This window comes from Myxocyprinus asiaticus, chromosome 4 (genome assembly GCF_019703515.2).
Source record: "Myxocyprinus asiaticus isolate MX2 ecotype Aquarium Trade chromosome 4, UBuf_Myxa_2, whole genome shotgun sequence".
Classification (NCBI taxonomy): domain Eukaryota; kingdom Metazoa; phylum Chordata; class Actinopteri; order Cypriniformes; family Catostomidae; genus Myxocyprinus; species Myxocyprinus asiaticus.
The window spans coordinates 60,154,513-60,169,690 of NC_059347.1; the positions used below are offsets into that span (position 1 = coordinate 60,154,513).

The following is a 15,178-nucleotide window of genomic DNA, read 5'->3' on the forward strand; positions in this document are numbered from 1 at the left end:
ATGAATGCTAGACAATGTTCAAGATAATGCAAAAATACCCAATCATTAGTGTAACGTAACTTGGTTATACAGAAAATATATATAATCTATTGTTACAAAACAATAGCGCATCAATATATCAAAATGACAGTTGTGATGGAATCACATCAATACTGAATTGTGTCAACATATTTATAATGTACAGTCTATTTTATAAACAGCTACTGTCATCATCCACCAAATTTAGCTAACAGCTATTGATAAAGCTGGCTAGCTAGCTAACGCCGACATCGCTATTGTATAAATGCAGTCAATGGATCATGCAAAGAAAAGTGGTTACTTCAAACTACAGTCTCGCATAGTCAGACCTATATCCACACATTGTTTTAGCCCTGTTCCAGCACTGGAGAGTCAAATATAATATACTCTCAAAGTTTGTAGTAAAACAATCATAACTGTGTCATTTTAATTATGCTACCTCATCTGTCAGCATGATGCCGGTGAATCACATTCGGTCTTTGTTTTGGCCGATGATCGCTCACGTCCCTATGGAGTGTGTGTGCGCGATCACGAGCAACAGGCAGCTGGCTGCAGTTCACTAACGGCCACAGGTGTCATTAATAACAAGGGTTTCTGAATCTTACATACTGCACCTTTAATGAATATGACATAATGAAATACTGACGAAATTTAATGGACATTTTTCACAAAAATTAAGCATAAAAATAAAAAAGTCCTGTATACTGATTATATTAACATTAAAGGAATATTCCGGGTTCAAGACAAGTTAAGCTCAATCGACAACATTTGTAGCATCATGTTGATTGCCACAAAACTTCATTTTGACTCGTCCCTCCTTTTCTTTAAATGCACTTACAATGGAAGTCAATGGGGCAAATTTTTGGAGGGTTTATATGCAAAAATGTGAAGCTCATCATTTGTTTAAAGCACTTCGATTAATTCTTCAGTTATAACTCTTGTATTTTTTGAGCTGTAAAGTTGTTTAAATAGTAATTTTTTCAGTTGTTTTCGGGTTTTTGGCAACGAAGTTGTAATATTGGCTGTAACTTTCCACAGATGCGGTTATGCATGTTAACACATATTGTTTATGTCTTGTGGCTATACTTTTGAAACAAAAAAATTCCCCCATTGACTTCCATTGTAAGTGCCTCACTATACCACAGATTTTTGCTTGTTTTAAAGAAAAAGAGGGACGAGTCAAAATATACATATTTTTTGGTAATCTACATTATGCCACAAATGCTGTCGATTGAGTTTAACTTGTGTTGAACCCGGTACATACCTTTAACCAACATTAAAGTACTGCATTAACTTTAGGCAAGATTTTATGAAGGCTGCATTACTGACAACAGTAGCCTAAAACAATGTCAAGACCAACATCTCCCTTTCTTTGACATAAATCACATTTGCTTTCATATTATCTAATGCAAAGACATTCAGACATTTAAGTGTGTCTTCACCTTTTCAGAGTCACTATACACCTGTCATGTGATCTTACCGTTCAGACTGCTCATGTCAATCAGGTTATTGTCAGAGGGCCAGTATCCGCTGTCTCCATGACGACCTGAGATGACAGAGGTCAGAGGTCAGCATGGGGTTAACAAACAGCACATAAACAAACCTGACATCTCTTCTTTTATGGTGTTGGCATTTGGAGTGTGACATCACGGTGTTTGTATTTTCATATGGTGTAAGTATTGTGTGTGTGTTTCAGTGACTTTATGAGACACTGAATCACTTGAGTTTGTTTAAATTATGATAGCCCATATTGTCTTGTATTTTAGCGGGCAATGAAACGTCCTGTATTAAAGGCTTTGTGTCCCGTATTGTAGCTTAAAACGGTTGGACCACGAGACTCTTGAAGAGGACCCCTGTCCTGTATTGAAGCACTCAAAATACTCAAGCAGCCGGTGTGTGTTACCGCATCTTAGTGTATCTCTTTGGGTGACTAAAGCCGATATCTGTATTATTTTAAGAGTTTGCACTGCTTTGGCTGACATATACATGGCGTACGGGTACATTTCATTCAGAGGTGATCATCCCAATGCCCTGTTCCCCTCATAGAATTTACCTTCCACTGCCAGAGGGCTGAGAGGTCATTCTTGAATCACTTTTTAAAGTAATTTTAATTGAAAATTCTCTTTTAATGATCTTACAGCGTGACCATCATTATTGTTTTGCCTTCGAAGTGCTTGTAAAAATCTGATTATACGTTTTTTTCATGTTCAGACTACAAAAACATAAATGGATTTGAGTCAGATAGGCCAAAAAAATAAATTAATTAATTAATTTAAAAAAAATATTTTTCTGCTTGTGTGAACATGGCTTCGAAGTGCTGTGACTCATCCTAATGCAGAACCGAACGAATGACCTCTGTTTAAGATGCAAAAGACAACACTGTCTCTCTCTTTCTCTCTCTCTCGTTCTCTCTCTGTGTCTCTTTACCATTATTATCTCGACACTTTCTCTCAGGACAGCACCTGCCCAGAGGACTGCTTAACAAACTCAATTTCCAGCAGAGCTTTTTTTTAAGAGTTGAATTATCAGCAGACAGGATTCATTGAGAGTCTGTCTGCAGTCGTTTTGTTCAGGGGAGTTTGTTTAAAGGACTGAGAGATGAAGATTAGAACTGGGAGTTATTGAGAAAGCAATTATTTGTGCTCTTTGTGTCTCCAACAGCAGATGAGGTGTGTGAAACAGATATACACCACACACGCAAGCACGCAAGCACACACATGCACACACTTGTTTTCATATCATTGTGGGGACTCTCCATAGACTTCCATGCATTTTATGGATTTTATACCAATCTAACGATAATTTCTATCCCCTACCCCTAAACCTAACCCTCACAGAAATGGGCCCCACAAGGTAGTATAAACATGTACGTACACACACACACACACACACACACACACAGATCTAAACGTCTAGCAAAAAACTTTTAATGTGCATTCTTTTTTTAATTTAATACTCATTTTCATTACAAATTACAGTATATTATTAACAAAACAACTGAGTGAAAAATTCACATGGATTTGAGAATGTCTGTCTCATTTGCTTTAATGACAGCATGCACTGAAATGCTTCATTTTAAACAAGGGAATATGTCTGTACAAAGAGTTCACACATGATCAATGACACTAATTTGCTTCCATTTGATTAGTCACTTGAAATAGTGTACAATCTAAAATATTTCTTCATTTTACCTCAGAACGTTTCTTTGTTTTTTTGTTTTTCCGAAAAACTAAAACTTTGTTCAAATGAAACCGTTTAAATTAAAAATATATATATATATATAATTTATTTTTCACTGTGGTCTATGACTTCCAGATCTCACTGTTGATGTGTGTCACAAGCTCCATCAAAATGAGTCTGAAGTTGCACTGGGTCATTGTTGGAAACTTATGCTCAAAAACGATTGTTTTTGATAAGTCTCAGCTTATGTCAAGTCATTTTTATTTATTTGTATAGCGCTTTTCATAACACAATGTTTCCAAGCAGCTTAGAAGAAAATTATGCTGTAACAGAAAATTATGCAGAAATGTCTGTAATGTTTTACAGTCCTCATTGTGCGGTTTAAATAAATAATGTTACTTATTCCGTGGTTCCTGATAATGTCTCCCAGGGAAAGTATATACAAGGAGAAAAGCAGAGGCCCTAATACTGAGCCCTGTGGCACTCTATACTTTCCTTCTTGTCAATGTTATTGACATACAATGTTATACATACTTTGTCAATTTTATCATGAAAATAAACTACAAAAGTTGTTTGTATGCTCTTTAATGCATACATTATTTAATGTATACTTGAATAAATCACCCAATTCTCTCGAATAATGTCTAAAAAATACTTTGAAATATGTAAAGGCCATTTTCTCCATAACAAAGAGCTATGGCAGCGATCCTTTAAATTATTATATTGCAGAAACAGTTTGGTATAGAAACATAAAAAATATATCTTAAAATAGAAAACTGACACCTGCCTTTTTACTGTAGTGCCTAAACTCAAAATGTGATTGTGGGTCAATGCAACTCAAATGACAAAATGTCAATTTAAATGATGGAGCTGATCACATTTACAGTTGTGTTTCAGATTTGTATTCAGGATTTCTCTTGTGTTGTGTGATGTTCTGCTCACCTTGATCATTGGCCATCTTGTCAGGATGCTCAACTGTCAGAAAAACGTCATGACGGAGGAACAGCAAGAAAATAGCATGAAAGAGAGAGAGAGGAAAATGTGTCAGTAAATGTATTCTGTGCTAAACGGTATAACACACCAACAGAAACACAGCACGACTACGAGTGTGATATTGTTTTTATACAACAGTTTTAGAGACTTCATATCGAGTAACTTACATTTTAGACACAACATAGACAGATATATTGCTTATTTTTGCGAACCATACAACTGGAACTCAATGTAGCGAATGCAATCAAGCAGAGTGACACAAACAGTGAAACATTCTAGTGACGTTATGCTAAGGTTGCTTCCACACTAATAACTTTTTGTTTGACAATGCATTAAATTCACTATATTTTTGCCTCCCATCCACAATTGAACACTGTTTCCTCCACCAAAAATGGAGCATTTTGACAATGCTCTCCATCACTATGTGTGCTCCGAATCGGGCTAATCAGATGAGGAGAGAGATGAATGCAGCCGGATGTGGCAGTTCGGGAGAGAAAGAGCCACACGCAGCTCTCCTCGGCCGATTAGCCCGATTGGGGGCCGGGCATGCATAGCACTCCTCCTTCATCACACTATGCTTTGGAAAAGAATGATGTTAGGAAATGAAACAAATACAGAATTAGTGTGGATGTGGCCAAAAATATCAGCACTCCTGAAATGCTGCTTGTCCACACAGATTAGAGGACCGGAAATGTTGTAGAATACAGAATAAAATACAACATTTCAGAAACCATCAAATAAAGGACACAGACATGTTTATCAGATTATATAATCAAAAACACACTAAATTAAAAGATAATAAAGCTTATGAATAAAAAAAAAAAAAGGACAGCTAGTTTCCCACTGGAGAGCAGTTTTGATCACTTTAAAGAACATTGTGTGTTTACAGTATGTGTGTGCACTGTAACACAGCGCAGGTGTCTTCAGGGTCAAAGGTCAAACCTGCCTGCTGTTCAGAATGACAGTAAATCTGAGAAGCTATCAGACCAGCAAGACCCAAGCATGCAACTCTCGACCCCACAAACACACAGAAGCAGTAATTAATTCACTCCTCAACATCTGTTCCACTCAGTGTGTGTGTGTGTGTGTGTGTGTGTGTGTGTGTGTCTTTGTTTTAACTCTGTAATGATTAAGATTTATGATTCGTCCACACACCTTTCAACACAAATGAAAAGATTATAATTACTGTGAAACGCCACATAAATGGGTCACATGTTGTGATGTTCCTCTTACTAATGAACTGATGAAAAGACATTAATTTAAAAAACGTATGTGATAAACAACATAATATGACAGTATGTTTTCAGTCTGTAGTATGTGGTTGACTGATAATTGTACTCTACTCACTTCTATAATGACCAAATAATTTTAATAAACTGTTATAGTTGTTAACATTTTTGAGTATTAGAGGTCTGCTTCCCAACCCGAGCCCAAAGGGGAAAAACTGTTTTTCCAAGTACAAATTCGGGTTCTGATCAGGTTTGGGTTTGTCAAGAAAAAGACATGTTTGAATAGACAAGTTAGGGGCTGTTCGAACCAAACGTGTTTTACGCTGCTTTTCAGTTGCTTTTCTATGTAAACATAGACAAAAGGACAAAAGTCTTTGAGTGTTGCGCCCGTCACACTGCTTTTTCAGCATTGTGCCCAGGACCGCCACATTTTTAAACGCTGTTTCAAGTAAAAAAACTTTTAAAAAACATCTCGAGACACCTGCATTCTTTTTCATTCGTTACGCTGTGTGAAACTTTTTGTTAGCGCAGGTATTGATTCAACGTTCTGAATAAGTTCAGGTGTCAAAGAAGACTTCATGTCCAGATTCACCCAGCAAAGTTTCAGTGCTTGATCCCCTGCATGTTTATTGTTACTATACTGTTAGGAATGTTGCATATGATGCTTGATAAAATACACCCTATCGCAGCAAATTTACTTTCAGGTTTGGGCTTAAAATACGACCATACTGGTCGAGACGGTTCGGGTCACATGGTCTCGGCTGCAGGCCAGGTTCGGGCTTCAACTTATTGCCTGTGCAGACCTGTAGTGAGTATTATTCATGCCTCTGGTGCCACTGAGCAATTTTAAATATGTTATTCATGAACTAAGGGAAGATATATCAATTTGTAAATGTTTTCAATAATTTATCTGGATGTTTAATTATGGCTTGCATTGTGCTTTTGATGCATTTACACTTACTCAGTTTTTTTATTGTGTTTTTACTTGTAACTATATTTTTCCTTTACTTGGCTGCCTATCTTGGCCAGGACACTACTGTAAAAGATTTTAAATCTCAGTGAGTCTTCTTTTGCTGATTAAATAAAAGTCTAATAATAATGATAAGAATAATAAGTACAATTAATAGACATATCTAACAGTCAGCTCACTTAATCAGCTTATATATGGCCCATTTGAGCGTATTGGCATCATAGGTCATTGAAACACTCATATCGGTTGATCTCCAAGTGTTATGTTGCACCTTTAGACGTCCTGTACTGTACGGGGTCTGACAGCGGCCCAACTCCTTTAGCGTTCTTGGCCTGAATACGATAGTAGTACACAGTGTCCAGATTCAGATCCATGACCTGATGAGTGAGACGATCTCCACTGATGGGCTCCATCACCCAATCATCAATCGGCATGTTCTTATCCAGAGTGTAATAAATGATATAACCTGATGGAGAGAGAGAGAGAGAGAGAGTTAAAGCAGTAGTGCAGGTCGAGTGTTTACAAAAACTGTGAAATGAAAATTTGACAAGTTTTATGGCTTCTAGTGTACACCTTAAACTTTTAGCAGATATTCTCATTTAAATTAAAGTCTTATGGAAAAAACTTTGGACCAAAAATATTGATGACATCATCTTGCACTCAGGGGTGTAACCAAATTTTTGTCCAATCAAATGCTCTCAAGAAGAAGAATGTCCCTCTCCTAATCATGGTTCATTGTGCCCTTCAAGTGGAGATGGACATATAGTTATTACGAATTCAGAGCACATGAATGATCAAACAAAGTCATATTATTAAGTGGGAAAGTCGGAATTCTAGATGATACCCGAGTTTCCAGGTAGGGATTTTGGAAGGGGCGTGTCAACATGAAAGATAATGGGAGGCAATGATTTTGCAAAATTATTTTGTTGGCATTTGTGGACAGGCATTAGCTTGGTTTGGGTCCTATTTATCAGACCGCTACCACTTTGTCTGTGTAAATGAGGAATTGTCAGATCAAATTAAATTTAAGTATGGAGTGCCACAGGGATCAGGTTTAGGGCCTCTGCTTTTCTCCTTATATATGCTTCCCCTGGGAGATATTATCAGGAATTGTGGAATAAGTTTCCACTGTTAGCACTGTTGTCAGAATTAGCAGAGTGTATAAATGATATCAAAGACTGGATGGCTAGAAATGTCCTTCTACTGAATTCCGACAAAACGGAGTTCCTTGCCACAGTCGCCTTTGGCTTGCTCACTGGGGGTCTAAAGACAAATATTATTTACTTATTAAGGCACAATCTGCAATCAGATTTTTATCAAATCGCACAATGATGACTAAGATAGTACAGCTTTATTTTCTGTTATAGCATAATTTCCTGTAAAGCTGCTTTGAAACGACATCTGTTGTGAAAAGCGCTATACAAAATAACAATTTGACTATTTCAACTTCTGTACTTTATTTCAATAATATACATTTTGTTATATATGACAGTAAACTAATGACTCACCCTTTGCGGTTTGTTTTTAGCAAATTAATTAATATTTTTTTAGATACCATGCATTAATAAATAATATATGTCATGTATAAGTGATGTAAGTTTATTCACAAGTTATTGTTTCACCGGTACAACAGAATCATTGTGTATTTGTTTAAGTTTGGCTTCATCCGTATTTTGTTTCCCACTTGAATGCGTGACATATCATTGTAACTAATGCACAACTTGGAGGAACGAGCTTCCCAGGTCCACTTAAAGGCAGCATAAATCATGTTTCATGGCTGTGACACAAACAAAAGGCTATTGGCTATTTATTTATTTTTTTAAAAAGGGATTAGCACTTAAATATGGAACAACACAGGAATGAAAACTACACTTTCATGGGGTCTTCTGAAGTTAAACATGTCAGAAGGAGCTGGTAACTGAAGGGTTAAAGATGGAATCTGAGGTCGTCTGATGTATGAAACTCTCAATATTGTGCTCAAGTGAACGTAAATGTGGCAGACAGGCAGTGTTTCTCTGCTAATATGACTCATCTATTATAAAGGCCAGCGCATTTCAAGCAGCATTGATTGAAACCATGAAAACAGACTTCTAATGTGAGTTCTAATTGGTGTGTTTGTGTGATTAAGTTCATATGGGTGTGGGTTTATGTAGTTACAGCAAAGCAAAATGCTAAACTAATTTGCCACATAGCTTTTCATTCACAAATACATTTTAATAAACAAAAATTGTTAGGTTACGTCAAATAATTTCTCACCTTAGCAAATGTCTTTCTCTTTATTTTTATGACTATTTTCCTCCGATTTTACATAGCACAAAGTATTTTGCTGCTTCGTGTAAATATTTTCACCGGACATTGTGTCCGACAATTTTTGAACTCGTCAGACATTGGGATGTTTTAATAGTCAAAAATGGTATTTACCGGCTAACGGAAACCCTGCCCTACAGGTGTGCACACAAACACTCACCTGTGATTCGTCCATTGGCCTCCAGCGGTGGCTGCCAGCTAATGAGAATGGCTCGCGGTCGTCCCTCTCGGCCAATCACAGTCAGATCCTTTGGGGCGGAGCTCGGTGCTAACCAATAAAGAATGGAGAATGAAATACTAGCTTACTGTGTCCTGAATACTGTGCAGTATACACTGCATAATTCCAACTATTTTATAGAATGTAAAACAGAATGCATTATTCCATGATAAACATTTCAACAGGTATTGTTGTCACATGACCTCATAACATTGCATGTTTCAGCAAGTAGATCTAATTTTGTGTCAATGTAAATGTCAGTCTGATTAAATGAGTCAAAAGAAGAGACGTTAAAATCAGTTGCTATCACTGGTTCATTTATCACACTGGAAAATGAACTTCAACTCTAGCTCATCTGTGTATACAGAAATAAAATCATGTATACTACAGAAATAGAAAGAGTGATATGATAGTATGCTACTCCAAATATACATTAGTTCTTTAATTATGGCCTTTCTGGCACTACACACTCATTTAAAACTTTAATTAATTAGAGCTTAACATATTTCAGCACAATTAAGCAGGACACTCAGGAGAGGCTGTTTCACTGTAAATTTAGCAATGCCAGCAGCAACGTTTCCATTTAAAGCGATTCGTGACCCTGATGTGATGGCTCACGTTTGGTTCTCTCAGAGTTCAACTCAATGTTGTGTTCACATTATAATTAATTTTAAAGCACATCCTTAATCAAAATTCACATTAAATTAAGGACAAAAAGAAAATAAACACAGGTAGTAATTACGATCTTTAGCTCTCTGTGCCCTTCAACGTAAAACATCTATTACTGGGTGTTTAGCTCTGGTGAACAAAAGAATGATTACAATATTTCTGTATTAAAGACAATATATTCACTGTTAATAAACAGACTTGGGGCTGTGTACTTTGGCCAAAATCTTATATTATGAAATGAATTTTATGTTACAGAAATAGTATAAGTTCAAATATAGTTCTTTAAGCTGGAAATTCAACAAAAAATGGTTTAGATATTAAATAAGTGAATATTTGGTAATGCCTGTTATTGGATAATCCAGTGACATAAATACAAATGAAAGCTACTTTATCCAATTTGATTATTTTGTCTTTTTATTTGAATCTTGATGGATGCAAAATAAAGATAAGATTATTCATAACAAATGTTAACAACAAAACTCTCAAAACAGTAAAACTGATTGCATGTGTGTGTTTACCTGCTTCATATGTGGTGGCGTGTGCCGTCATACTCCATGTGCTGGATTTACGGCCTTTTGTTACCATGACAGAGAATTCATACATGGTGTTTGGCTTCAGACCGGTGACTGTGTGACTCAGAGCTGTAGTGTCAGCTGACTAGAAACAAAAACAACAACAATACACAGACAATCACACACTGTGGTAGTTTAATTTAAGAGTTAATGAGGAACTACTGCAAATGTGTCATTTGATGTTTATTTACATAGTAAATGTGGTGGAAGATAAACATAAATGATGAGGAAAGCACAAATATTAAATGTCATGGATCAATATTTACTGAGTAATCCATTATGTTGTCTCCTTTTTTAAGGTCCTATATGGTTAAATCCCAGAGATATGGGGTTCTAAATGTGCCTCCATCTAAAAATTGGTCAATTTTACCCATTATCAGGGGGCCTGAGTAGCTCAGTGGTAAAATACGCTGGCTACCACCCCTGGAGTTCGCTAGTTCGCTAGTTCAAATCCCAGGGTGTGCTGAGTGACTCCAGCCAGGTCTCCTAAGCAACCAAATTGGCCCAGTTGCTAGGGAGGGTAGAGTCACATGGGGTAACCTCCTCGTGGTCGCTATAATGTGGTTCATTCTCGGTGGGGCGCGTGGTGAGTTGAACGTGGTTGCCGTGGTGGATAGTGTGAAGCCTCCACACGCGCTATGTTTCCGTGGCAACGCGCTCAACAAGCCACGTGATAAGATGCATGGGTTGACAGTCTCAGACACGGAGGCAACTGAGATTCATCCTCTGCCACCCGGATTGAGGCGAATCACTACGCGACTTAAAAGCACATTGGGAATTGGGCATTCCAAATTGAAAAAAAAAACAACAACAAAAAAAAAACATTATCAATGGTCGAAAACCAATAATCAAAATCATGGGTGAAAATTGTCATTTTGACCCCTCTCTAAAAAAGAATTGATTACTCAGTAAATTTTTAGGTCACTGTGTCAAGTTAAATGTAGTTTGAAACGTGGAAAAACACGTCTCAAGATCCCTGCATTTGGAATTACTCTCCATCCAGCTGTGTTAGAACGCAAGAACGCATCCTCATCTTGTTCTGTCACTAGTGTTAAGCAAGCTTGAGTTTGGTTTGTTCTCTGAACAGCTGCGCGTTGCCGATACAGCTGGAGTTTCGCTTACTGCCCCCTGCTGAAAGCAGGTGGTACTTCAAGCTTGATTTGCTCTAATGGTAGGCATCTTACATATAACGGTTCGGGGACATGATTAATTGCATTAATTTGTTTAACACTTTATTTTTTATAGAATTAATCGCACCAATTTAACTTGTTAAATCATCAGTCCTACTTAAAACATATTACTGTGGTGATGCAGTGATGGTTTCTGATGGTTATATGTTACAATAGCCGCTTTTCTACCATCGGGCCAACCAGTTCCCGTCCCAAAAAAGTACCGTTCCGGGCAGTTTGGCATGGTAGAATATACGTAACAGATCCGTCTGTGGCGACAGCGTTACAGGTAAACATTGGAGCGAGCGCACTTTGGAAAATGACCACATATTCCAGTTTTTTACGACTGCCCTTGGTTTTACTCTGCTAATACACAGGAAAGACACGGTGCATGTCGCAAAAAGGAAAGCTAAGAGAAAAATGCCACCAGACACGAACACACATAGGTGAAAGTTCCCAGACTAGCTAAAAAGGATATTTATTGACAAATTATAACTTAAGTATTATATGAAAATATTATATGAGAATATATTGATACATTTTGAGTTTTAATGAGCTAGTAATCTACTTCCCTGATGAAAAGGCATGTAGAAACATAAATGTAGGCTACAATACTAGTTAAACCATCATCATAAAATTATAAAGATACTCTAAACATACACTTTTTTATTAACTTTTATTAACTTCATCCCAATATCAGCGAACTTGGCAAGCTAGAAACAACCAAAAGCCAATTGTCACAAATTGACAATGTGAGTCGCCACATACTAAAACCATTCCACCAGCACGGCTGAGAACGGTTGAGTATGGTTAGCTAACCGTGCCAAGAATTTCCGGCCGAGAACAGTTTATAATCGTGTTGCGCCAAACCTTGCTCAAGTGGAAATGCTACTGTAACCATTCCGTACTGTGCACAGAACCAGTCGGCCTAATGGTGGAAAAGCAGCTAATGATATATATAAAGTATATACCATGGTATGGAATGATTACTATATATTTATCCATGGTATTCACGTGGTAATCCAAGGTACTTTAATCAAAGAAAAATACCATGGTACATGTCCAAAAAACATGACATTGCCATAGCATGCGCCTAAAAATCCATGGAATTACTGTTTATGTGTCCAAGAAACCATTGTATAACCATGTTAGGTGTCAATAGACCCATAATATTACCAAAGTAAACATTTTAAACCACATGGTACTACTGTGGTACATGACCACAAAATCATGATATTAGTAAAACAGTAATTTGAGGTACTTTCTGACACATATTAGTGAATGGTCATCAATGGTACAGTTAGAGGCACAATTAGAAAGCATCCTCTGATCACCTTGTATTTTCCACTGGTGGAGTGGCTGGTCTTCCACTTGACGGAGTAATACCGCACTTCAGAGGACTTCTGGTTCTTTGGAATGGAGTTATCAGCCCAGTTGACCCGCACAGAGTCTGAAGTGAGAGCCACCGCCTGCACACCTACAGGAGGAATCATGGGCGTGGACGCATCTGGGATGGGGGTGGGAAATTTATCAAACAGATGGAACATATCATCGTCTGATGGATCAGAGGGGTCTGTCGCCACACATACACAAACATCGACATTCACACATGTATGTGATACACGGGAATTTATGTTTATGCGTTTTGTGTCCATGCGAGCAAAATCATGAGCAATCATGCAGCAAAGATGAGAGTGGAAAAGAAAGGAGGTAAAATGGAGTGATAGAGAAAAAAGAGACAAAAGTAGAACATTGAGTGCACTATATAACACACACTGTGAGACTGCACTAGATAATGACACAGACGCAAACAGCACTAGTAGTTTGAACCTCGCGTAACCTGTGAAGAACATGCACAGGTCCTATTACACCACAATATCAAAAGAAAGAAATGTGAAATTATATTTTGTTAAAGAAAATGAGGCCTATTGTAGGACCATGAAGATTTATATATTTAAATTATATCTAGAATATACATTGTGAAATACATTTGTAAGTCTACATCACAGTAGTATTTGTTGCACTGAATTAACATTACTTATAATTCATTAATATGCATAATTGTCTGATGCAAAACATAATTTCTTATTTTTCCTTTTAATTTTGGGGTGAACTATGACCTGGACATGTTTCTTGTGAAATTCACCCAGTAAAGACTACCAGATAAATCTACATTCTGACCTGAGTGAGGCAAAGCGAGAGAGAAAGAGACAGTTAGTAAGAAACAACTAACGTCAAATCTAGTCGGCTTAATCATTGTCAGACAAACACATTTATAAGCCATTTACATGTATTCTATCAGTATGAGAAAGCAACAGACAATGATTAAACACAATCAATTGAGAATACTATATACAATACATTGTCATTTAAATAAATTAGCTGCTCTGAGAGATACAGGTGGTTTCAATGTGTTTTGTAAGCAGAGAAACATAAATGACATGTACATGGAGCCTCATCAATTTTGAGGTCTTTGACTTTGAGATTTGTTGGTCTTCTTGACATCAGTTATTGGTTATTGTGAGATAAATCAGGGTGTTTGGGGTAAATCAGAGTTATTGTGAGGTAAATCAGGGTGTTTTGGGTACATCAGGGTTATTGTGAGGAAAATCAGGGTGTTTTGGGTACATCAGGGTTATTGTGAGGAAAATCAGTGTGTTTTGGGGTACATCAGGGTGTTTTGGGGTACATCAGGGTTATTGTGAGGTAACTCAGGGTGTTTTGGAGTAGATCAGGGTTATTGTGAGGTAAATCATGGTGTTTTGGCGTAAATCAGGGTTATTGTGAGGTAAATCAGGGTGTTTTGGGGTAGATCAGGGTTATTGTGAGGTAACAGGGTGTTTTGGGGAAGATCTGGGTTAATGTGAGGTAAATCAGGGTGTTTTGGGGAAGATCTGGGTTAATGTGAGGTAAATCAGGGTGTTTTGGGGTAGATCAGGGTTATTGTGAGGTAACTCAGTGTGTTTGGGGGTAGATCAGGGTTATTGTGAGGTAACTCAGGGTGTTTTGGGGTAGATCAGGGTTATTGTGAGGTAAATCATGGTGTTTTGGCATAAATCAGGGTTATTGTGAGGTAAATCAGGGTGTTTTGGGGTAGATCAGGGTTATTGTGAGGTAAATCATGGTGTTTTGGCGTAAATCAGGGTTATTGTGAGGTAACTCAGGGTGTTTTGGGGAAGATCTGGGTTAATGTGAGGTAAATCAGGGTGTTTTGGGGTAGATCAGGGTTATTGTGAGGTAATTCGGTGTTTTGTGGTAGATCAGGGTTATTGTGAGGTAAATCAGGGTGTTTTGGAGTAGATCAGGGTTAATGTGAGGTAAATCGGGGTGTTTTGGAGTAGATCAGGTTTATTGTGAGGTAAATCAGGGTGTTTTGGGGTACATCAGGGTTGTTGTGAGGTAACTCATGGTGTTTTGGCATAAATCAGGGTTATTGTGAGGTAAATCAGGGTGTTTTGGGGTAGATCAGGGTTATTTTGAGGTAAATCAGGGTGTTTTGGAGTAGATCAGGGTTATTGTGAGGTAAATCAGGGTGTTTTGGGGTATATCAGGGTTATTGTGAGGTAACTCATGGTGTTTTGGCATAAATCAGGGTTATTGTGAGGTAAATCAGGGTCTTGTGGGGTAGATCAGGGTTATTGTGAGGTAAATCAGGATGTTTGGGGGTAAATCAGGGCTGTTGTTGAGTAAATCAGGACTGTTTTGGGGTAAATCAGGGTGTTTGGGGGTAAATCAGGGCTGTTGTGGGGGTAAATCAGGGTGTTTTGGGGCAAATTAGTTTACAAATTAGGTACAGTACAACAATAAAAATATGATGAGTGGTGGTGTAGTGGACTAAAGCACTGAATTGTTAA

General features: G+C 37.5%; 1 protein-coding gene and 1 long non-coding RNA gene across 3 annotated transcripts in view; one reads left to right on the plus strand and one right to left on the minus strand.

Annotated features, from left to right (window-relative positions):
• LOC127439993 (netrin receptor DCC-like) overlaps window positions 1–15,178 on the minus strand; it is a 330,771-nt gene that overhangs the window by 46,143 nt on the left and 269,450 nt on the right. Inside the window, exons 17-22 of one of the 2 annotated variants that reach the window (XM_051696333.1) lie at window positions 12,659–12,897; window positions 10,102–10,240; window positions 8,858–8,965; window positions 6,662–6,856; window positions 4,141–4,173; window positions 1,499–1,564 (exon numbers count right to left, since the gene is read on the minus strand). In XM_051696333.1, coding sequence (XP_051552293.1) covers window positions 1,499–1,564; window positions 4,141–4,173; window positions 6,662–6,856; window positions 8,858–8,965; window positions 10,102–10,240; window positions 12,659–12,897 — 780 coding nt within the window. The remainder of the gene's footprint in view (window positions 1–1,498; window positions 1,565–4,140; window positions 4,174–6,661; window positions 6,857–8,857; window positions 8,966–10,101; window positions 10,241–12,658; window positions 12,898–15,178) is intronic. The other variant, XM_051696334.1, reaches the window with a different exon arrangement.
• Window positions 14,233–14,879, plus strand: LOC127440067 (uncharacterized). Its single transcript, XR_007897064.1, has 3 exons — window positions 14,233–14,397; window positions 14,480–14,520; window positions 14,806–14,879. It is a non-coding gene; the product is annotated as an uncharacterized LOC127440067 (long non-coding RNA).